The sequence below is a fragment of the Macaca thibetana genome, chromosome 7, assembly GCF_024542745.1.
Source record: "Macaca thibetana thibetana isolate TM-01 chromosome 7, ASM2454274v1, whole genome shotgun sequence".
Lineage (NCBI taxonomy): Eukaryota > Metazoa > Chordata > Mammalia > Primates > Cercopithecidae > Macaca > Macaca thibetana.
In genome coordinates this window covers 152,207,627-152,232,172 of record NC_065584.1, presented here as the reverse complement: position 1 = coordinate 152,232,172, position 24,546 = coordinate 152,207,627, and the positions used below count along the sequence as shown (strand labels likewise).

Below are 24,546 nucleotides of genomic sequence, written 5' to 3'. Positions count from 1 at the left end.
AATACGCTTCTAACTCTTAACCTTCCATTTCACCCTTTAATATAAAAAAAAGCTACAAAATATTCTGGGTGAGAGCAATGGTCCATATAAAGAATGCTATGAGATATTTTGTACGTGAGCTGAACCTGCTTTTAAGACATTACTTTAAAAGATGAATGAACTAAAGAACAAACAGAAGAACAAAAATTTATTCATTCAGTCATTCAACAAATTATGTGTTGAACACTTACTCGTTATGTGTAATACTTTGTACTATACCTTGTACGCAAGGATCTGCAGGAATCACGGAGTAAGGCAAGAAGATAAATAAGATTTGTTTCCCACTTACAAAAAGATTTCAATATAATAGGGGAAATGTATAGGTATACTAACAGCAAAATACAAGGCAGTTGGTGATAACACCCTTAAAAGGCATATACAGGGAATTCTAGAAAGGTTCAAAGAAGAAAATGAGTGAGTGAGAAATAGACCATATGTGACAGGGCTTATCCAGAAAAGTTCAATGGAAGAGCAGGCTTTTCAGCTGATCCTTGAAGGGTGTTAAAGATTTTGATAAGTGGAGATACGGGTGAAAGCATTCTAATTAGAGAGGAATACGTGAATCAAAGTGTTGAAGTGAGAAAGTACCTGAGTTCAGATAAGGCAATGAGTTCAACCTAAAAGACACACAGGATTGAAACATGTAAGATAATGCTATAAAAGCTGACTGATGACATATAGTGGAGGATCTTGAATTCCATCCTCTAAAGTCTTTAGTTTATCTGGGAAGTGACGTGAAGCCTCTGAAGACTTTTGAGAGGGAAAGAAATGTGACCAGGATGATCCTTGGCAAGGCAAATCAGAGAGCAGTGAGCAGCACCGGCAGGGGGTCACAGGCACTTAGGACAAGACTACCCAGGTTTAAATCCTGGCTCTACTACTTATCAGTTGTGGGACCTTGGGCAAGTTATTTAACTTCTCTGTGCCTCAGCTTTTGTGAAATGGGAATCAATAAGAGTTACAAAAGGTTGTTGTGAGTATTAATTTTAAAAATGCATGCAAAATGCTTAGCATTGCATAAATCATCAATAAATGGTAGCTTCTATTTACTGAGAACAATTCAAAATCTGGTATACATGTCTGACAAGAAAAAAGCCAAGCATCTGGATTAGAGTGGTGTAAGGAAAGGAAAGGGATATTAGATCTTTGTCAGACGCATAGTTTCCAAAAATTTTCTCCCATTCTGTAGGCTGTCTGTTCACCCTGTTTATAATTTCCTTTGCTGTGCAGCTCTTTAGTTTAATCAGATCCCATTTGTCGATTTTTGCCTTTGTTGCAATTGCTTTTGGTGTCTTCATCATGAAATCTTTATCCCATTCCTATGTCCGGAATGGTATTTCCTAGGTTGTCTTCCAGCGTTTTTGTACTTTGGGTTTTACATTTAAGTTTTTAATTCATTTTGAGTTAATTTTTTGTAATAAAGGGGTATAAGGAAGGGGTCTATAGAAATTTGTAAGAAAAAAACAACCCCATTAAAAAGTGGGCAAAAGGCATGAACAGACACTTTTCAAAAGAAGACATACATGAGGCCAACAATCATATGGAAAAATGCTCAACATCACTGATTATTTGAGAGATGCAAATCAAAACCACAATAAGATACCATCTCATATCAGTCAGAATGGCTATTACTAAAAAGTCAAAAAATAACAGATGCTGGCAAGGTTGTGGAGAAAAAGGAATGCTTCTACACTGTTGGAGGGAGTGTAAATTAGTTCAACCATTGTGGAAGACAGTGCATTGATTCCTCAAAGACCTAAAAACAGAAATACCATTTGACCCAGCAATCCCATTACTGGGTATATACCCAAAGGAATATAAAGCATTCTATTATAAAGACACATGCATGCAAATGGTCATTGCAGCACTATTCACAATAGCAAAGACATGGAATCAACCTAAATGCCCATCACTGATAGACTGGATAAAGAAAATGTGGTACATACACACCATGGAATACTATGCAGTCATAAAAAACAATGAGATAATATCCTCTGCAGGAACATCGATGGAGCTGGAGGTCATTATCTTTAGTAAACTAACACAAGAACAGGACACCAAATACTGCATGTTCTCACTTATAAGTGGGAGCTAAATTATGAGAACACATGGACACATAGGGGGAAACACCACACACTGTGGCCTATCAGAGGGTGGAGGGTGAGGCAGGGAGAGGATCAGGAAGAATAACTAATAGGTACTAGGCTTAATACCTGGGTGACAAAATAATCTGTACAACAAACCCCCATGGCACAAGTATACTTTTATAACAAACCTGCACATGTACTCCAGAACTTAAAAGCTAAATTAAAAAAAAAGAAAGGAAGAGGTACTAAAACACACACACACACATACACACACACACACACACAAATCAACAGGCTTCCAGACATTGGACATTAGCCAGAATGGGGCAGTGATCCCTGAAAGATGAAAACAAATGAGATGAACCCTATGATTGCTCAGCTTGCTGACCAGAGAGTTTCCAGGCCCCAGTGCAGGGAGGGGAACCCAGGCAGAGATAAGCCATCTCCCTAAGGTGAGAAGACAAAACTGAGAGTCTGAGGAGGCCAAGGAAGCTAGAGAAGCAGAGGGCAGAGAGCTGGCAGAGGACCTGAGGGAGAGCGCTCCAGAGATCTGCCGAGCGGGTCCTGGAGTCTTCAGCTGAGTAATGAATGATCTGTACATTGATGTCAGGAGATCACCTGAGGCCAGGGAGAGAACCACCAGAAAGGCTCAGAAGAAACAATCTTCAGATTAATACTGAGCAAGAAAAGTTTGTGTTCCCAACAGTCAGTGTGGAAAACCTTGCAATTCCCAAGGCACTGGGTAGAGTACTCAGAAGAGTACTACCTCAGTTGCACCGGGAAAATTAGCTCTAGACTAACCACTGGGCTGGTACTGTCTAATAAAACTTAAAAGCAAGCCTTGAAAGAATAAAATTATTTAAAAGTCACTAAATACCATCTCTGTATTAGTCAGGGTTCTCTAGAGGGACAGAACTAATAGGATAGATGTATATATGAAGGGGAATTTATTAAGGAGTATTGACTCACAGGATCACAAGGTAAAGTCCCATAATAGGCCATCTGCAAGCTGAGGAGCAAGGAAGCCAGTCCCAGTCTCAAAACCTCAAAAGTAGGGAAGCCAACTTCAGTCTATGGCTGAAGGCCTGAGAGCCCCTGGCAAATCACTGGTGTGGGTCCAAGAGTGCAAAAGCTGAAGAACTTGGGAGTCTGATGTTTGAGGGCAGGAAGTATCCAGCATGGAAAAAGATGAAGGCAGGAAGACTCAGCAAGTCAAGTCCTTCCAACTTCTGCCTGCTTTTATCCTAGCCACACTGGCAGCTGATTAGATGGTGCCCGCCCAGATTGTAGGTAGGTCTGCCTCTCCCAGCCCACTGACTCCATGTTAATCTCTTATGTTAACATTAACTCAAATGTTAATCTCTGTGAATGTTAACACCTTCACAGACACACCCAGAAACAATACTTTGCATCCTTCAATCCAATCAAGTTAACACTCAATATTAACCATCACAATCTCAGAATAAAGTTCAAAAATATTTAAAGCAGAGCAAAAATATCCAGCACCCATGCCACATGTCTGGTATCCAATAAAAAAATTATAAGGCATGACTGCTCTGCCTAAGCAGGGTAGCCCATTCTTTTATGCCTTTACTTTCTTAATAAACTTTCACTTAAAAAAAATTATAAGGTATGAAAAAAAAAAAGCAAAAAACACAACCCAAAGTGAGGAGAAAAGGAATCAGTCAAAACTGATCCAGATATGACACATATGATGGAATAAGTAGATAAGAAAGCAGAGGAGGCCAGGTGCCCTGGCTCACACCTGTAATCCCAGCACTTTGACAGGTGGAGGCCGGTGGATTGCTTGAGCCCATGAATTCGAGACAAGCCTGGGCAACGTGGCAAAACCCCATCTTTATTTATAAAAATAAAAAAAAAAGAAAGCAGAAGTTGTTTTGAACATGTTAAGCAGAGACATTAAAGATGTAAACACCAGCTTAACACCAGTGATAAAGAAAAAATCTTGAAAGCAGCCAGAAATGAAGCCAATTCTAATGTACAGAAAAACAAAGATTTAAAATGACAGTAAACTCCTCACTGGAAAGAAAGAAAACAGTGAAACGAAATCTTTAAAAAACTGAAAGAAAACAACAGTCAACCTAGAATTCTACATCCAGCAAAAATTAAAATACCTTCCAAAAATGAAAGTGAAATATAGATTTTTAGACATACAAAAGCTGAAAGAATACCAAAAGACCTACACTATATGAAATATAAAGGAAGAAGTCATTCAGACAGAAGGAAAATAATATACATGGAAATCTGAACCACACAAACGAATGAAGAGCACTGGAATTGGTAAATACATGAATAAAAATAAAATACTATTTTTCTTACTTTTTAAATGTCTTTAAAAGATAAATATCTAAAGCAAAAGTAGTGACAATGTATTTTGGGGTTTACAGCATATGATGATGTAAAATGCATGACAATAAAACAAAGCCTGGAATGAGGGAAATGAAAATACACCATTGTAAGATTTCTAGACTATAAAGTGGTACAATACTATTTACATAGGGAGACTATGTTATGAATTCTAAAGCCATCACTTAAAAGGGGGGGCATACAGGCAGAACAAATAGAAAACAAAGAGCAAAGTGACAGATTTGAATCCAACCATATCAATAATCATATGAAATGTAAATAGTCGCAATCCACTCACTTAAAAAGCAGAGATCATCCAACTGGATTAAAAAATAAGACCCAACTATATGCTGCCTACATGAAATACGTTTCAAAAATAATGACACAATAGGTTATAAGTAAAAAAAATATCATGCTAACACTAGTCAAAATAAAGCCTATAATTTAATATCAGACTATAAATTTCAGAGCAAATATGATCATGGACAAAAGTTACTTCATAATGTCAGTGAGGCCAATTCATCATGAGGACCTAACAACCATAAATGAACCTAAGAATATATCTTCAAAAACATTAAGTAAAAAATAACAGAACTGTAGGCCATAATTATTGTTGAGTATTTCAACACCCCTCTTTCAATAACTGATAGAACAACTAGATAAAAATCAGCAAAGATATAGAAGAGTTGAATAACACTATCAGTTAACTTGATCTAATTGACATTATACAATACCCTACACAGTGGATGATACATTCTTTTTTTTTTTTTTTTTGAGATGAGGTCTTACTCTGTCACCCAGACTAGAATGCAGTGGTGCAATCATGGCTCACTGCAGTCTCAACTTCCTTGGCTCAGCGATCCTCCCACCTTAGCCTCCTAAGTAGCTGGGACTACAGGCACACACCACCATGCCCAGCTAATTTATTTTTTATTTTTTGTTTTTTGTAGAGATGGGGTTTTGCCATGTTGCCCAGGCTGGTCTCATATTCCTGAGTTCAAGTCATCTACCTACCTCAGCCTCCCAAAATGCTGGGATTACAGGCACAAGCAGGTTATACATTCTTTTCATGTTTACAAGGACTGTTTACCAAAATAGATCATATTCTGAGCCATAAGTCTCAACAAATTTAAAATAATTCAAGTCATAGGAAGGGTGCTCTGTAACCACAATGGAATTAAATTAGAAATCAGTAATAGAAAGATGGAACATCTCCAAATATTTGGAAACAAAATAACACACTTCTAAGAATTAAAAATTCTGCCTGTTTTGAAGAAACGGTAAATTTTTCTTAGATTATGACTTATTATATAAGTTACGTGGTTTTCGCCTAAACGACCAACAAGCTCAGGGCTACACAAGCGTTTAATCACGATAATCCTATCTGCTCTTAAATCATCCATTCATTCAACTCAGTGTGAGTATCTACTATATTTTATAGAATCTAGAGATACAACGTGAATATAGTACAGTTCTTGTCGTAAAGTCCAGTTTAATGGTCAGGTCTAGTGAACAGTACATTTGTCAATCTCAACTATTTTCATTTACTGACAGTCTCTACTTTCCTAACAGCTATTCTGTAAATATGTCCTTTCTTTAAAATTGCTTTTAATCCTTTCAGAAAAAGCTGTTGGCCCCTTGCCACACCCAACTAATGCATAATAATTTTAATATTAGTCTATATAAACATAATTCAAAATGTATGAAATTATGAAAAATGTATAATGTACTTGGCAAGGCCAAATAATGATAGATTTCTGGATGATTTATAACACTGTTCCCCTCTCCTGGAGTAAATAACCTAGAGTTGACTATCTTTAAATATGTCATCAGCAACAATCTAAGACTTCTGACAAAAAAGGAACAAAAAAGTAACTCAATGGATGGGAAAATAGTACTCAAGTTTTAGTGAAAGTATTCTCTTAGTGAAAAGGGAGCTCAGGAGGTACAGAAAAGTTAATCCAATGCCAAGGCACACAACAGAGCTACACACTCAGTGAGCACCAAGGTGGTACGACCGAGCCACACTCAGTGAGCGCCGAGGTGGTACGACAGGGCCGCGTTCAGTGAGCACCGAGGTAGTATGACAGAACTGCATTCAGTGAGCTGAGCGCCTCTGTAAAATGTGGGGGCTGTAACCCGTGATCTCCAAGGTCTCTTCCAGTTCTACAATTCTATGGACCTATATGGCTGAATTGTCAAAGAAAATATCTCAAAGGAAGCTCTGTTGTACCCCCTCACAAGTTATTTAACTTATTAAAACTAAACTTGATAATGCCACATAACACATTCTAGGTGCTGTACTAGATGTGACATGGAAGAAGAACTCTCGATTTCATCAGCAGTCAGAGGCTCTGAGTCTTAGTTTCGGTTTCAACTTACTAAAAGGTATAAGCAATTCTAATGTAATTGCTCTGATTCTTAGTTTCCTAGATGAGAAAAAAGATGCAGAAATATATGCTATGCAACTGTTAGAGAAAGAGACCAATTTCTCACTGTGGATAGCTAAAAAGGCGTCTTGGAGACAAACCATGAAAAGATAGATGGAAATCAGAGGGATGAGCAATGTTAGTAAGTTGTATAAAAGTTGCATGGTGTAACAGAGATGGGCTTTGAAGGCAGATGAACATTTTACAACCTGGCCTTATCCCTTCCAACTCTGTGATCTTTGACAATTCAGCTTTCTGAGTTTCAGTCTCCTAATCTAAAATAGACAGGCTTACTATGTAATTTTAAGGATTAAATATAATAGTTATAAAACATCTAGCATAGCTGGGTGTGGTGGCTCATGCCTATAATCCCAGGACTTCGGGAGGCTGAGACAGGAGGATCACTTAAGCCCAGGAGTTCGCGGCCAGCCTGGGAAACATAGTGAGATCCCGTCTCTACAAAATATAAAGAAAATTAGCCAGGCATGGTGATGCACACCTGTGGTCCAACTACTCAAGGGACTGAGGTAGGAGGATCTCTTGCATGTGGGAGGTGGAGGCTGTAATGAGCCTAGATCACGCCACTGCACTCCACCCTGGATGACAGAGCAAGACCCTGTCTCAATCAAAAATAAAACAATAAATAAAAAATTTAAAAATCTAGCATAATACACAAAAAATAAAAACTTTAATTACTAAAGGCCTGTAGACTGGAGATAAAAGGCATGACAGGAAGTAACAGATTGGTAAAGCAGAGGGCATGTTTATAAAGGTAGGTGGGTGCCAATATGTAGAGGGCCTGAACAATTTGTGGGGAAGGCCGGGGGCAAGGCAGGCCTGACCAGTTTGTTAGCTAACGGCCCAGAATTGGAAATGGGGTTCTGTAGGGTTAGGACTTCATTAGCAAAGGCTTCATTCATAAGTGCAATTCAAGACAGAGTCCATTAAGGAAATCTGAGATTTAAAATAATGGGAAGATCAAGCATCAGCAGTGGCAGAGATTAAATCCAAAGTGACATGGCAGGACTGGGATGCTGAAGTTTGGCAGAGATGAAGTGTGAATTACGAACTGCATGGGAACAAGTGAGGAGCATCCTAGGTAACTGCTTGGAACGCCCCTGAGTTGTGTGTAGCCTAACTCTATTGGCAGGTGTGGTGCTTGGGTATTTCAGTATGCTGAAGGAATCAGAAGCAAAGCAGACATCTTAGGCTTTATGTTGTACATGATTGAGGAAGGCAGTTAGCAAGACACGGTCAGATCTGTGATTTAACTTCTCAAATCTATGGCAGAGTAAAAGGTGCATAGGAAAAGAAAAGACCGAAAGTACAGTGAGGAAGTTATTTCAAAAGTCCAGGTAGGAGGTAATGTGAGCCCGATCCAAGACCAATGAGGATGGGAATAGAAAGAAAGTAGCAAATGGATATATTTCAGGGAAAAATTCTAACAGGATACGGCAATTCACAGGATGTGGCATATTTAAAGAAGGAAAAGGAATACATTACTAGTAAGGTTTTGAGCTGCATGACAAGGAAGATGGTGATGCCACTTAGCAGGGGACACAGAAAGAAGTCTTCTCTTCTTGGCAAGAAGAATCACAATACACGAAGTTTACAACTGACTATTTTAAGGCATACTTAAAAGATCTTCAGGTGCCTGAATGTCACCAGAGGGCCACAGCTTCCCCTACCCACCATCTAAACTTTAAACCATTTCATCTCCTCTTTGACAGTATCTGTGACTCAAGCTAACAGAGGAAAGGAAAGGGGCGAACATCAAGAATTTCATAAAATGTATCCAGTACTTACCTTTACAGCTAATATTTTCCCACTGGGGACATGATATGCTCTATGGGAAGAAAAAAAACTAAAATCATTTGGGATCACTAAACAACCTACAAAATGGTTAAAGACGTGAATGTAAATCCAAACATTTCTGCAGCAATGGGATACATGGTACTTTCAAAGAACACTAACGACAGTAGTAATTTACATTTATATGGAGCTTAATGGTTTACGAAGTGATTTACTACACATTACCTTAAAATAACTCTCTGAGGTAATGCTGATACATTATTATCCTCCTTTTATAGATGAGAATTCTGAAGCACAGAGAAGTTAAACAGTTTGCCCAATGGCACACAAAGTAACTAGTGGCAGAATGAGACCTCAAACCTAGGTCTTTTGGCTCCAGATCCCTTATGACTGTCACTGTGTGTGTGGGTTCTCTATGTTAAGCAGTATACAGAGCCATTTTGCTTTCTTTTTTTTTTTTCAATTTTTTTGCTTGTCTTTTGCCTGTTTTTTTGTTACACATACAGATAAACTATATCTTAACAGTTCATCAAAACAAGCTCAAAGGAACAGATATAGTGAAATAACTACAACTTAAATCAAGAAATATAAGTGTATTCATTTATGAAAAAGAACGAGAATAGGGTTTACAGAAATAAAATACCATTACTATCCATCAAGACCTTTTGTGTTTATCTGATTGAGTGACTGGCTGATTCAGACAGGGGCTCTCTCTGACACCCAGGCTGGAACGCAGTGGCGTAATCACAGATCACTGCAGCCTCAAACTCCTCGGCTCAAGCGATCCTCTCACTTCAGCCTCCTGAGTAGCTAGGACTATAGGCACATGCCACCATGCCCAGCTACTTTTTAATTTTTTTTGTAGAGACAGGGTCTCTGGATGTTGCCCAGGCTGGCCTAGAACTGCTGACCTCAAGTGATGCTCCCACCTCAGTCTCCCCAAGTGCTGGGATTACAGGAGTGAGCCACCGTACCTTTTATGTTTAAATGAAATGTGGCCTTTACACATATACTGTGGGGACTAGATATTCTGCACATTATTTAGAAACCATCTGCAACACATTTTTATACAATAAAAATTTCAAAATAAACCACATAACATAAACAAGCGTTGTTATTGCAAGCCCATGAAAATATTAATATAAGGAAGCAAGTTAGTTTCGAAGAACTAAAAATCTTGCCCTGTAGAGGATTTTATACACTAGCTAAGATCAGATGGCACTTCCTCTCATCTGGTGTTAAGATGGGAATGGCATAGGGAAAACGGGGAACAGAAGTTAGTGCCTCAGGAATTCCTCATCTTCACCTGCCCAGTTGTAAAACATATTTAATGAGCCCCCAAACTTCCCCTTTCTTAAAACAAAAATAAAACCAAAATTTACATAATCCACTACTGCCAACATGGAAACATCATTTTCTGCTGTTCTGCAGAAAATCTGGTTGCTCTGACAACTTTTTTTTAAGACATTTATTCAGCATCATGATCAGACTATTACATTTAGCAATCAATAGCATGGGTGCAAAAAAAAAAATCTACATTAAAACACTTTGTTGGAATGCTTTAAACTTTCCACAGAACAGGAACTAAACTAACCTGTTATACAATTAGAAAAATACAGTCCTTGAGTTTTTTGCCCATCCACATGAGTATCTGTCTAAAACATGTCTTCTTTGTACCAGCTAGGCCCTGCCACCACTGTGCTTAGCTGAGTTCACAAATCTGTTGTAACCTGTAGCTTCCCTGTCACTTCTCTGGCTCTCCTCTTTTGCTAAGCTTTGTTTCCTGGCGGTAATTAAAATCTTCTACCACTGCCATAGCTACTGCTCCTACTGGAACCGCCATAGCCACCTTGGTTTTGTGGTTGGGCAAAGTATTGGCCTCCACCACCATAGGGGCCAGAGCTTTTGCCTCCAAAGCTTCCTCCCTTCATGGGTCCGAAATTTGAAGACTGATTGTTGAAACTGCCAAAATCATTGTAGCTTCCACCACCTCCAAAATTGCTTCCATCATTACTAAATCCATTATAGCCATCCCCACTGCCACCTTATTCACCACCACCACCACCACCACCACAGCTGCCATTAAAGCCACCACGACCACTTAAGTTTCCTCCATGACCAAAGTTGTCATTCCCACTAAAACCACCTCCACAACCACCACCAAAGTTTCCAGAGCCACTTTGACCTCTGTGGCTGGCTGAAGCACTAGCCATCTCTTGCTTTGACAGGGCTTTCCTAACTTCACTGCTGTGGCCATTCACAGTATTGTATTTCTGAACGACAGTCTTATCCGCGGAGTCATGGCTATCAAAGGTTATAAAGGCAAAGCCCCTTTTCTTGCCACTGCCTCAGTCAGTCATGATTTCAATTACTTCAATTTTTCCATATTATTCAAAATAATATTTTAGATGATAGTCTTCAGTGTTTTTGTTTGTTTGTTTGTTTGTTTTTTAGATGGAGTCTCGCTCTGTTGCCCAGGCTGGAGTGCAATGGCATGATCTTGGCTCACCACAACCTCCACCTCGTTCAAGCAATGCTCCTGCCTCAGCCTCCCGAGTAGCTGGGATTACAGGTGCCCGCCACCACACCCAGTTAATTTTTGTACTTTTAGTAGAGACAGGGTTTCACCATGTTGGCCAGGCTGGTCTCGAACCCCTGACCTCGTAATCCAACCACCTCAGCCTCCCAAAGTGCTGGGATTACAGGCGTGGGCCACCGCGCCCGGCCTTCAGTGTCTTCTTTAACCAACAAATATCTTTTTCACAGTTAAGTGGGCACCGGGTCTTTGACAATCTCCTCTTGAGACAGCTCTCTTTGTTTCCACAGCTCTTCCATCCACCTTGTGTGGCCTTGCATTCCCGGCTGCATCCACCTCCTCCACAGTGGCACATGTGACAAACCCAAAGCCCCTGGGGCGCTTGGTGCTTGGATCTCTCATGACCACACAGTCCGTGAGTGTTCCCCATTGGTCAAACTGGCTCCTCAGGCTCTCATCGGTTGTTTCAAAGTCCAGCCTCCAATGAAGGGCTTCCTCAGCTGTTCAGGCTCTTTAGGAGACTCTGACTTAGACATGATGGCAGGCAGGAGAGAGACTTTAAGGATGTTTCCTCTGCAGTGTCCACAGGCAGAAAGGACTGACAAAATTTTTTAACAGCTTTACTGAGATATAATTTACATATGATAACATTCACTTGTTTTAAGGGTACATTCAATACTTTTTCGTAAATTTACAGAGTTGAACCATCACTGACAAGAGTTTTTGAAGGTGACTGACTTATAGAAATAATTTAGTTATTAAGAGCCTATAGGTATTTATAATATCGTTTACATGTAAAAAGTTACAAATTCAGGCAAGACTAGGAAACTACATATATAAAGCATATGTATATACTTATCCAAATATATGATTGTTATAAGAACTTACTCATTTTGCTTTTCCTACTTGAGTGGACAAAGGTCAAGCCAGTTATGGAAGGTAAACTTAACTTTTATTATATCAATTAATTATAAAGAAATTCAAGTATATCTCATTTAAAGGAAAAGCAAAATTACAAAAATCAGGTGACGATTGTTTACTTTACCAAAGAATTATTTAACCTTTGAAAATGTCTAAAGACATTCTCAAATAACAACCTCATTGGTATTTCTAAATACTACTTATAAAACTTTAATCAGGTTGGGAGCAGTGGCTCATGCCTGTAATCTCAGCACTTTGGGAAGCCAACGCAGGAGGATCACTTGAACCCAGGAGATCAAGACCAGCCTGGGCAATGTAGGGAGACCCTGTCTTTAAAAAAAAATAATAATAATTAGCTGGCATCGTGGTGTGTGCCTGTAGTCCTCTATAGTCCCCCTGTAGGGACTACAGGGGCTGAGGCAGGAGGGTTGCTTGAGCCCAGGAGGTCAGGCTGCAGTGAGCTATGATCGCACCACTCCACTACAGCCTGGGTGACAGAGCGAGACTCTGTCTCAAAGATACAGAAAATAATAATAAAACTTAATCAATTATTATTTTCTTCAGAGACAGGGTCTCATTCTGTCTCGCAGGCTGGACTGCACTGCTGCGATCTTATTAGTTCATTGTGACCTTGAACTCCTGGGCTCAAGCAATCCTCCCACCTCAGCCTCCCAAACTGCTGGTACTACAGGAGTATACCACCATGCCTGGCTAATTTTTTTTTTTAAGTTTTTTAAGGGATGAAGTGTTGCTATGTTGCCCAAGTTGGTCTCAAACTCCAAGCCTTAAGCGATCCTCCCACCTTGACCTCCCAAAGCACTGGGATTACAGGTGTGAGCCACTGTGCCCAGTAAAATAATTTTTTATACTTTGTACAAACTGATACACATTTTATAATTGGAACCCTATCCCCTATATTATGTTTTTTGTTTGTTTACTTGTTTAAGACTGAGCCTTGCTCTGTCGCCCAGACTAGAGTGCAGTGGCGCAGTCTCGGCTCACTGCATCCTCCGTCTCCCAGGTTCAAACAATTCTCCTGCCTCAGCCTCTCAAGGAGCTGGAATTAAGGCACCCACCACCATGCCTGGGTAATTTTTTTTGTATTTTTAATAGAGACAGGGTTTCACCACGTTGGCCAGACTGGTCTCAAACTTCTGACCTCAGGTGATCTACCAGCCTCCCAAAGTGCTGAGATTACTACAGGTGTGAGCAACCACATCTGGCCTGAAATGTGATTTAAAGGAAATCAGTAAGTTTATTCCATGTAAATACAAGTAATATAATATGTAAGACTTTGTGATACATTATTTCTCCCCTTCCACATCACAGATTCTTCCAATTCCAACTTTTAAAAATATTGTATATTAGAATCACTAACCAAGAATTGAAATATAATGACAAATAATTAAATATATACACAAGGATTCAAAAGTTGTAAAAAGATCAGTGTTGTTACTTTGAATAAGCAACACCTGGATGTCTGAGACCAGCAACAGCGATAAGAAAATGATTAGCAGATAGTTTGAGATACATACCATACTGGACAGTTTGGCAACTTAATTAGCTTGTCAAGAAAGCCGATCTCTTTTCTAAAAGAAAGGTCTCCTATTTCCAAGTAAATTAAAAGGAGAGGCTTGATAATTTAATTATGATGCACGCTAATTCATCCGTGGAAGTTTGGGTTCGATTTCGAGCAATAAAGATGCTATGTGGTTTGGTTTACAGTATAATGACAGTACCAATTTAACATTTAATCATCAAGGAGAAGTGGATGACAAAAGGCAATGCCAGGCATGAGTCGAGTGTGTCCCTTAACTTTGCAAATGGTATTTACTTAGAGAAAAGGAATTTGTTTACTTTCAACAGATACTGCATCTCAATTGTCTTGACCTTCCTCAACAAATTAATTGTAAAGTGATTAATGAAGTTCGAATGGAGGCTCTGGTTACACCAAAAGACAACTATACACCTCTGCAATGTTTTAATTAACAGCTAACACTTCAAATTAGTTTGTTGTTGCCACAGTAATTACCTGTTCCAATGACTGCATGGAGGAAGCATTTTTATGAGATATTTTTAGTGCTTGGTCCTTCAGTGTTCCATTCTGTTTGTGACCAGCACAGGCCTTCTTGGAACAGTCCCAGCTCTTAAAATTGAGCACACACACATACACTTTGCCATGGAAAAAGTTAGTAGCTTGGTGTAAGTTTTTCATATATTTAAAATAACAAAGAGCCCAGTACAAGAGAATACTTACTATCCATACTTTCTTATTTTATTTTATTTTATTTTTTGAGACATAGTCTCACTCTGTCACCCAGGCTGGAGTACCATGGAGCGATCTCAGCTCACTGCAACCTCTGCCTCCTGGGTTCAAGCAATTCTCTGCCTCAGCCTACCAAGTAGTTGGGCGCCGCCGCCACGCCCAGCTAAGTTTTGTATTTTCAGTAGAGATGGGATTTCACCGTCTTGGCCAGAGTGGTCTTGAACTCCTGACCTCATGATCCACCCTCCTCGGCCTCCCAAAGTGCTGGGATTACAGACGTGAGCCACCACGCCTGGCCCCATACTTTCAAATTTCATTTGTAACAATAGGTTCTAGATGACCAGACAAAGAAGTTGGTCTTAACTTTTAATCTTAGTATAGAATTAGATAATTTATTGAGCTAGTAGGAAATACAGAAAATTATTTAACCTAATCCCCTTCTTTCATAGCAGAAGCACCCAAAAGCCAGGTTAGATAACTTATCCAAGCTCACACAGCCAGTGGCAAAGCCAAGACTGGAGACACAACAGAATATGCATATTTTAGGACCTAAAGGAAATAGACGGTGATGTTTGGCTGGGCACAGTGGCTCATGCCTGTAATCCCAGCACTTTGGGAGGCCGAGGCAGGTGGATCACCTGAGGTCAGGAGTTCGAGACCAGCCTGGCCAACATAGTGAAACCCCGTCTCTACTAAAAATACAAAAAATTAGCCGGGCTTGGTGGCGGATACCTGTAGTCCCAGCTACTCGAGAGGCTGAGGCAGGAGAATCGCTTGAACCCAGGAAGCAGACGGTGCAGCGAGCCGAGATTGCACCACTGTACTCCAGCCTGGGCAAAAAGAGCGAAATTCTGACACACACACACACACACACACACACACACACACACACACACCAGATGGTGATGTTTAATTTTTTTACCTGTATTCTAGGGCAGGGAAACACATAATCCAAAACTTACAAAGGTACTGACCTATTTCAGTCAGGCAAAGGACCATTATATCCAAATTGCTCCAGGTAAGGAAGCATTCTGCAATCACTGCCAATCTATCCTGGGAGGCACAAGAGGAAAGCGGGTGGGCTCTGAAGTCACTGACAGCTCAAATCCCAGCTCTGCCACTTCTTAAACAAGGATTTCATCATCTGGCCTCTGGTTACCTCACTGATCTCTGCTTCTGCTAGTCTCCTTTATGTACAATACTCAACTGTTCCACCAAACGTGCTCCTGCCTCAGGACCTTGCACCTACTCCTGAGGGCTGGGCCACTTTCTCTAATATATAACTGGCTTGCTCCACTGCTTCCTTCAGTCCTCCATTGTTCCTTTGTCTTTCCTACATAAAACAGCACACTCTCCCTTCATCTTCTTTTTTTTCTTTTTTTTTTGGAGATGGAGCCTCACTCTGTTGCCCAGGCTGAAGTGCAGTGGCATGATCTCGGCTCACTGCAACCTCCACCTCCTGGGTTCAGGCGATTATCCTGTCTCAGCCTCCTGAATAGCAGGGATTACAGGCGTGTGCCACCAGGCCCAGCTAATTTTTGTATTTTTAGTAGAGACGACGTTTCACCATGTTGTCCAGGCTGGTCTCGAACTCCTGATCTCAGGTGATCCACCCACCTTGGCCTCCCAAAATGTTGGTATTACAGGCGTAAGTCACCGCACCTGGCCACTTTCTTTATTCTTCACAGAGTTAGCAACACCTGATAAAATTTATTAATTTATTATGTCTCCCTCCACAACAAATGAAGCTCCATGAAAACACAGACTTTCACTTTTTTTTTTTTTTTTTTTTGTTCACTGCTATTATTTCCAGTGCCTAAAACTACATCAGGCACATTTTACAAATAATCATTAAATATCTGAATGAATAAATTTTCTTAAAGTGCTCTAGGTCTATTTTGGTTTTTATTTTTAAGGCAATTTCATTAAGTCTTCCTAAGAAACTGCCCATTTTGTGTTATCAAATTTATCGTCATAAAGTTATTCATTGGATCCTGTTATTTTTAAAATCATTGTTATGTCTAGAATTATGTTCCCTTTTCATTCCTAATTTTGTTATTTCTGCTTCTCGCTGTTATATTTGATAAGCTTTTCCAAGGAACCAGCTTTTGGTTTTGTTGAATTGTTTCTTGAATTTTCACCTAATTAACTTTTGTTCTTCTTCTTCTTTTTTTTTTTTTTTAGCTTTTGTTCTTTAGTATTTATTTCCTTCCATTTTCTTTCGGTTTACTCCCTGTCCCACCTTCTTGATTTTCTTGAGTTAGATGCTAAGCATATAATACCCAGTTATTCTTTACGAAGGTATGTATATAAACCTATCCTTTAAGAGTCACTTTGGTGCATGTCAGGAGTTTTCATATTAATACATGGTATTTGTGGTTCAGTTGTAAATATTTGTATTTTCATAACATTTCTCTAGTAATATCTTTTGCCTTAAAGTCTATTTTGTCTTATGTTAATATAATCACAACAGGAGCATTCTTTTGATTAGTTTTTGCCAGGTATTTTCCCCTACCCTTTTCTTTCAATTTTGCTGTGTCTTGGTATTTTAGAAACTTCTCCCAATACAGTCTAAAATAGCACATAGCTGTATTTTTAAAAATGCAACCTAATCTATTAGCTGCTAATATTACTCTACTTATTTTGTAATTACTGATATATTTGGATTTATTTCTACCACCTAATTCATTTAATTTACACCTATCACCTTCTCTCTTCCTCTATTATACAGAATTATTCTCCCTTTATTCCATCTGTTTTGAAGTTATGCATTCTATTCACTATTCACTGTGTTTTAGTTGCCCATATAACTTTTTTTTTTTTTTTTTTTTTTTGAGACTGAGTCTGGCTCTGTCGCCCAGGCTGGAGTGCAGTGGCCGGATCCCAGCTCACTGCAAGCTCCGCCTCCCGGGTTCACGCCATTCTCCTGCCTCAGCCTCCGGAGTAGCTGGGACCACAGGCGCCCGCCACCTCGCCCGGCTAGTTTTTTGTATTTTTTAGTAGAGACGGGGTTTCACCGTGTTAGCCAGGATGGTCTCGATCTCCTGACCTTGTGATCCGCCCGTCTCAGCCTCCCAAAGTGCTGGGATTACAGGCTTGAGCCACCGCGCCCGGCTGCCCATATAACTTTTTAACAATCATACTTGACTTAACAAAATATAAAGTTAATTGCCACCTATATCCTTCTCCTAAACAATATAAAAATCTTAGAACATTTTAACTTCAATCAAGCACTTCTCATCTTAACATATTATTTTGTCCAGTCTTTTTGTTTGACTTCATTTTGAATTATTACTATTGTTGTCTTATATAGTCAGATTTACTTAAATGGTCACAATTCCTTCTTCCATTTTATTCCTTTCTGAATTCAACTGGATGCCATTCTTTTATTTCTACTTACTTCCCTACCTACTAGATTTCCTACCCTGTGGTTTCATTTATCTATTGGTATCAATTACTCTATTGCCTTATATGTTCTGGTTATAAATTATTATTTCTCTTCAACAGTTATTTAAATGCACAGGTATGTACTCTAACTTATCAGTAGTCGTTTTTTGTTTCTGTTTTTGTTTTGAGACAGAGTCTCGCTCTGTCACCCAGGCTGGAGTGCAGTGGTGCAATCTCGGCTCACTGAAACCTCAGCCTCCCAGGTTCAAGCAATTCTCCTGCCTCAGCCTCCCGAATAGCTGGGACTACAGGTGCCCACCATCACACCTGGCTAATTTTTTTTTTTTTTTTTTTTGAGATGGAGTCTTGCTCTGTCGTCCAGGCTGGAGTGCAGTGGCACGATCTCCGCTCACTGCAGGCTCCGCCTCCCAGGTTCACGCCATTCTCCTGCCTCAGCCTCCCAAGTAGCTGGAACTACAGGCGCCTGCTACCACGCGAGGCTAATTTTTTGTATTTTTAGTAGAGACGGGGTTTCACCATGTTAGCCAGGATGGTCTCGATCTCCTGACCTCGTGATCTGCCTGCCTCGGCCTCCCAAAGTGTTGGGATTACAGGCATGAGCCACTGCGCCCAGCCTAGTATTTTTTTTTAAGCAACAGGGTCTTACTCCATCACCCAGGCTGGAGTACAGTGTCACAATCATAGCTCACTGCAGTCTTGAACTTTTGGGCTCAAGTGATCCTCCTGCTTCAGCCTCCTGAGTAGTTGAGTCTACAGGAGTAAACCACCATGCCTGGCTAAATTTTATTTTTATTTTTTGCAGAATGAAGGGGTCTCACTATGTTGCCCAGGCTGGTCTTGAACTCCTGGCATCAAGCAACCCTCCTGCCTCAGCCTCCTGAGTCATTGAGACTACAGGAGAGTACCACCATGGCTGACTAATTTTTATTTTTATTTTTTGTAGAACAAGGGTTCTACAAAAATGTTGCCCAGGCTGGTCCTGAATTCCTGGCCTCAAGCGATCCTCCAGCCTTGGCCTCCCAAAGTGCTGGGATTACAGGTATGGTGTTCACTTTATTTAACTATATTGTAAACTCTAATTACCTAACTATGCTGTAAATTCTTAATATAGGGTCTCTGTTGTAAGTTTCAAGGGGAAGGTCAAGGTCCATTTTGTTCATTACTATATGCTCAACCTCTTCCACAGTATATGATACATTCTCCTCCTAGATCCTTTTTTTCTATCTAATACTTAATGCATGTCTCTGATTGCCAGGCAATAAGCAAGGCAATGTGGATACAGCAGAGAACAAATGAGATCAAGTCCCTGCCCTTGTGATGTTTACCTTCTGATAGGGGCTGCCTGACAATAATCAAATAAATATACAATATGTGAGGTGGGGGTAAGTGCATTGAAAAAAATAAAGGTAAGGATATAGAGACTGATCAACATTAGGGACATGCTATTTGATATTAGGGTTGGGGAGGAAGTCAGAAAATGCCTCTCTCTTCAGGTTACATGTGAACAGTATAAGAGCACACCATTCGGACATCTAGGGGAAGGGGAGTCCAGGTAGAGGAAACAGCAAGTTCAAAAGCCCAAGGTGGAAATGTGTGCTTGACATGTATGCAGAAGCAGAATAAGCAAGAGGGCTAGCTGGGGGAGATGAGGTCAGAGAGGTAAGGAAAACAGACTGTGTAGTACCATTTAGGCCATGGTGAGGACTCTGACTTTTATTCCAAGTGATATAAGAGGTTATGTGCAGAGGGGGAGACCTAATATTTTAGAAAGATCACTTTGGCTGCTGAGTGGAGAGAACACATTGCAGGAAAGCAAGGATAGAAACTGGGAGGCTTTTGCAATAAAATCCTAGCAAGCAGTAATAGTGGTTTTGAATAGGGTAGCAAGAAAAGAGTGATGAAAGGTGGTCAGCTTCCTGAAATATTTTTGAGGAAGAACCCACAAGATTTGTGGGTAAAGGTATATATAATCTGAAATAAAAAGAAGGATGAAGAAAGACTGCAAAGTTTTTGTCCTTAGCAACTTGTAGAATAGAGTTTCCAGTTACTGAGATGCAAAAAGCAGTAAACGAAGCAGGTTTCCAAAGAAATCAAGAATTCAGTTTTAGATAATTTTAAAATGCCTAGAGGACATCCAACTGGTAATCAGATGTGAGTCTGAAGTTCAGGACACAGGCTAGGGCTACAGACATACATTTGGACTTCCTCAGCATATAGATGATATGCAAAGCCATGGAATTACACACTCACTTAGGAAATGAATTAAACACAGAAGAGGTGTAAGGACTGGAACTGAGGCTCTCTAAATTCAAAGGTCAGAAAGATGAGAAGAAAACAGTAAAGGAGATGAGAAGGTACAAACAGTAAGCTAACAACAGACCCCAAAGAATGGGGTCCCTGAGGCCATGAAAGTTGATGTTCTATCTACCCGAGTGCCAAGTGAAGTACTTTGCACAAAATGTTCAAAAAACATGTGACTGATTTCAAAAGCAATACTTAGGGACAAATCCAACTGACTATATTACCTACTCTTTGAAATGTTAAAGATGAGTCTAGTACAATACATAAAAGGTTAGAGGTGTGCTCACCTTCATCTAAACTGTTAATGAGAATTTATTAGAAGATACATCGTTACAAAGAGTAAACTGAATTTCTAGAATAATCTTTAAAGGTAAGGAAAACAGGCAGGGCACAGTGGCTCACATCTGTAATCCCAACACTTTGGGAGGCTGAGGTGGGAGGACTGCTTGAGTCCAAGAGTTCAAGACCAGCCTGGGCAACATAAATTATACCTCATCCCAACAAAAAATTTTAAAAAATTAGCTGGGCATGGGGGCACATGCCTGTGGTCCCAGCTACTTGGGAAGTGAGGTGAGAGGATCACCTGAGCCTGGGAGGTCGAGGCTACGGTAAGCCATGATCGTACCACTGCACTCCAGCCTAGGTGACAGAGTGAGGCCCTGTATCAAAAAATAAATAAAAGTAAGGAAAATAAGTATGTGAAAATAACATGTTAAAAAAGTCCACACAGGACAGAAGGGGGAAACAACCTGTGTTCAAATTCCAACATCTGGACTCCCACACAAATTTATGCCATGCATAAGATCAACTGCATCTGGATTTTACCATGTTTACTAAAATTCTTTATGCCTAGAATTTCAAATTCTAGGAGAACCAAAAAATATGAATCGTCCCAGCTGACTCTTGTTCACAAAATAAATAACCTAGAGCTGATCATATATTTTCTGATAAAGCTGGTACAATCTCATACAATTAAAGTAGGCATCTATTTTCTACGGTACTATTCTGCATATTAATTTCTAAACATATTCCAACCAAATTATTTTAAATTATGAGCAGAAAGAATTTATAATAGGGCGCATATGTGCTTTCCTAGTGATTGCGAGGTAGGATATAATTAAAGAAAGAATGGGGGAGGCTGGCCTATAATCTGACTATAAATATTTCAGATTTCAGCATAACTGACAATATCCTATGTCATAAATGTCAATTTATTAGCAAAATAGTTATCAAAATGAGTATGGAAATACCCATTTTTTTGCCTCTTGGAGAAAAGACCTGGAGCGTAACTGCATGTATAATGACTTTTAATCACAATGGCAAAACAGGAACATTGAAATGACAGTATTGCCACTGTTCTATGAAGGACACAGGGCACTTCCTTCATTAACCACATGAACTAAATGCCACTGACTTAAATTCTACTTCTCACATAACATACTTCAAAGAAGGTTAGTGAAAAGAGGGACACAATTACTTTGTGAATTATTTATAGAGTGTTATCAATTGTTGAAAGGTTCTCCAAATGGATAGGAAACCTAAGAAAATAATCCAGCCACTAAAATAGTGAAAGCAACAGTTAGGATTTGGCTCAAGAAATAACCAGTAATTAAAAAGAGATGGTCTCATTCTAGGTAAGCAAGAAAGAAAGTGATGGTTATTTTGTTCCCTGTGTCTCTTAGAGAACAGGTAGAAGACAAGAAAAACGGTGAGCAAAGGCTATTTTAAAATAAATAAAAGTTACAAATGTATTTGTTGTTATTAGCTCATTGCAGAGATAGCTCACTCTCTCAAATAATAACATCAGTTCTTTGTTTTTCATGCAAAGATTTCACAGCTTGCGAGATATCCTGTATTCCCTGATTCTCTATTCTCTGAACGCCCTAGGGATTTATAGGACGTCCATCAGAGACATGGCAGAGGTAAAAAGACAAAGGAAAAGAAAGCTCTCTGAGATCTGATTCATTACGAAAAAGTTTGATCAAGACAAGACAAATAAATCATTGTCTAAAATGCAATTCTTCATTCTCCTCATTGGCACAGAAAGTTAAGAGTTGGTCACACTCAGGTTCAATTATTAAATCTACTTCCTTATTAAAACATGGCATTGGTTAAAGCTTATATACTATAGGATCATCAGTTTCTATACTTACAGAGATGATGCTTCTTTGCTCTTTGTGTGACATTTTATTTATTAACCAAAAAAGCCTCTGCTTTTATGTAAATTTAGAATAACAAGATACCAGTCTTTCTTCAACTTAGAAGTTTCCATTTCAAAGACTTTATAGTGTTGGCATAAAGGAAAACTAAAACAAAAAGAAAGAAGATGGTAGAAATCGAGGAGGTTAAACTATTAGGAGATACCCCCATGAGACTACTACTTAAAACAAGGAATCTGAGAGTTGATTGTATTACATTTTCCCAAAAGATTATAAGGCTGAACAACTCTGAAGCTAATACAAAACAAGCAGAACGTTTCTCTGCTGTATAAAGCACATGAGTACACAAATACTGACACAAACAAAACAAAAATCTTTTAGTATCTTGCAAGATTAATTTTAAAGCCCTCTAGATGTCACCTTTTAATGCAATATCGTTTCAGTAACTAAATGTAAACTAGCTGTGGTTCAGCTAATGAAAAATATAATTTTTAAACTTTAAATTAAATACATTTAAATTTTTAAATTAAAATTTAATCCTCTAATTGCTTGGCCTTTTTAGAAATTGTTCACTTGGTAGGTTTATTTGAAGGTAGATTTTATTAACACGTTTAAGACTAATGGCCAAGCTTCGAAATTTCAACATTCTGTCACATACTAAAGTAGCCATCCACAGAAATACTTCAAATAGTTTCAGGGAAATCAACACTGACAGTTGTTGCCTTCCATAATAGATAAACACATTAGCCAGGCTCTAGCTGTTAAAATAGGAAATCCAAAGTAAACAGCAGTTGTAAAAAGAAGCTTTTATGTAAACTGTACTAGTTCAAATAGCAGTCTTTGCCAACCTTCCTTCTGCCTAAAAACCCATTACAGATGCTTGACTACTGATTGCAAAATAATCTGTGGTTAAGAAACAGGCCAGGCACAGTGGCTCACGCCTGTAATCCCAGCACTTTGGGAGGCCGATGCGGGCAGATCACCTGAGGTTAGGAGTTCGAGACTAGCCTGGCCAACATGGCAAAACCCCGTCTCTACTAAAAATACAATAATTAGCAGGGCGTGGTGGCACATGCCTGTAATCCCAGATACTTGGGAGGTGGAGGCAGGAGAATCACTTGAATCCGGCAGAGGTTACAGTGAGCCAAGATCGCACCATTGCACTCCAGCCTGGGCAACAAGAGCAAAACTCTGTCTCAGAAAGAAAGAAAGAAAAAACAAAAAACAAAAAAACAGAGCCCCTCATACTGTTTAGGTCTCAAGTCAAATATGTTGTTAGGTCACAGATATTAATTTCAAGATAACTGATTGTACATAGGGCTCATAAATCAACCAAATGGATGATATAGGGAACTTGGCTAGATTAGAAAGATTTTCGATAAGAGAAAGCTACTGTAACTCTACATTTGCCATTTCTTCTTTCTGTTCACTCTGGCTATATACCCCTTTTTACTCCCACACCTGCCTCAGAGTTAATGTAGTCATCACTACCTCGGTATTTCTTCCCCAAGTTGATGTGGCCTGGTTTAACACTCTCCACATCAACTAGAGTAATGTCTTTTAATATATGGTCTAAATACCTTTGAGATCAAGGAAGCTACAGTCACACTGATCTCTTGATCAAGGATTCTGAAAGAATGTAGTGGGTAAACAGAGAAGCAAGAGATATAAAGCCTAATGATGAGAAGGAATGAAATAACTGGAATTGTTAGAAAATATATGTGGGGGGGGCGGGGAATAGAAATACCCTGAGGATTAACTAGCTAGGAAACTCTCTCCTGAAACTTGATAGCCATCTAATCTTTGCTCACAGTTTCTGGGAAAACTAACAACAAATTACTTTCCAAAATCAGATACATAAATGGCTACTTCAGAAAACCTCCTTATTCTAATAATTAACATTCTATTGTGCTTCATAGTTTATAAAACATTTTACATACAGTAAAGCTATTTGATCTCCACAAAAATTTGTGAGGTAAATATTATTATTATCACCACTTTATAGATAAGGAAACCAAGGCTTGGTGAGGTCACTGACTGCTTCACGATTCCTATCTGTAAGTACTGGAGTGGGAAGTAGATTTGGGTCCTCTGAAGCCAAATCCAGTGCATGTCCCAACAAGCTTTGTGTAAAAATAAACTGGTTGCTTCTAGATCCTCTAATTTCAGTTGTCTTCAACATTCTCTGGATATGGTCAGTGTTGATTTTTTAAAAGCAATA

At 39.3% G+C, this 24,546-nt stretch overlaps 1 protein-coding gene and 1 pseudogene across 7 annotated transcripts in view; both read right to left on the bottom strand.

Moving 5' to 3' along the window:
• The window catches only part of MAP2K5 (mitogen-activated protein kinase kinase 5), a 261,654-nt gene that overhangs the window by 168,327 nt on the left and 68,781 nt on the right, over positions 1 to 24,546 (bottom strand). For all 7 annotated transcript variants that reach the window (XM_050796342.1, XM_050796344.1, XM_050796343.1 and 4 more), the window contains exon 9: positions 8,729 to 8,768. In XM_050796342.1, coding sequence (XP_050652299.1) covers positions 8,729 to 8,768 — 40 coding nt within the window. The remainder of the gene's footprint in view (positions 1 to 8,728; positions 8,769 to 24,546) is intronic.
• On the bottom strand, positions 8,778 to 17,267 carry LOC126958182 (heterogeneous nuclear ribonucleoprotein A1-like; annotated as a pseudogene).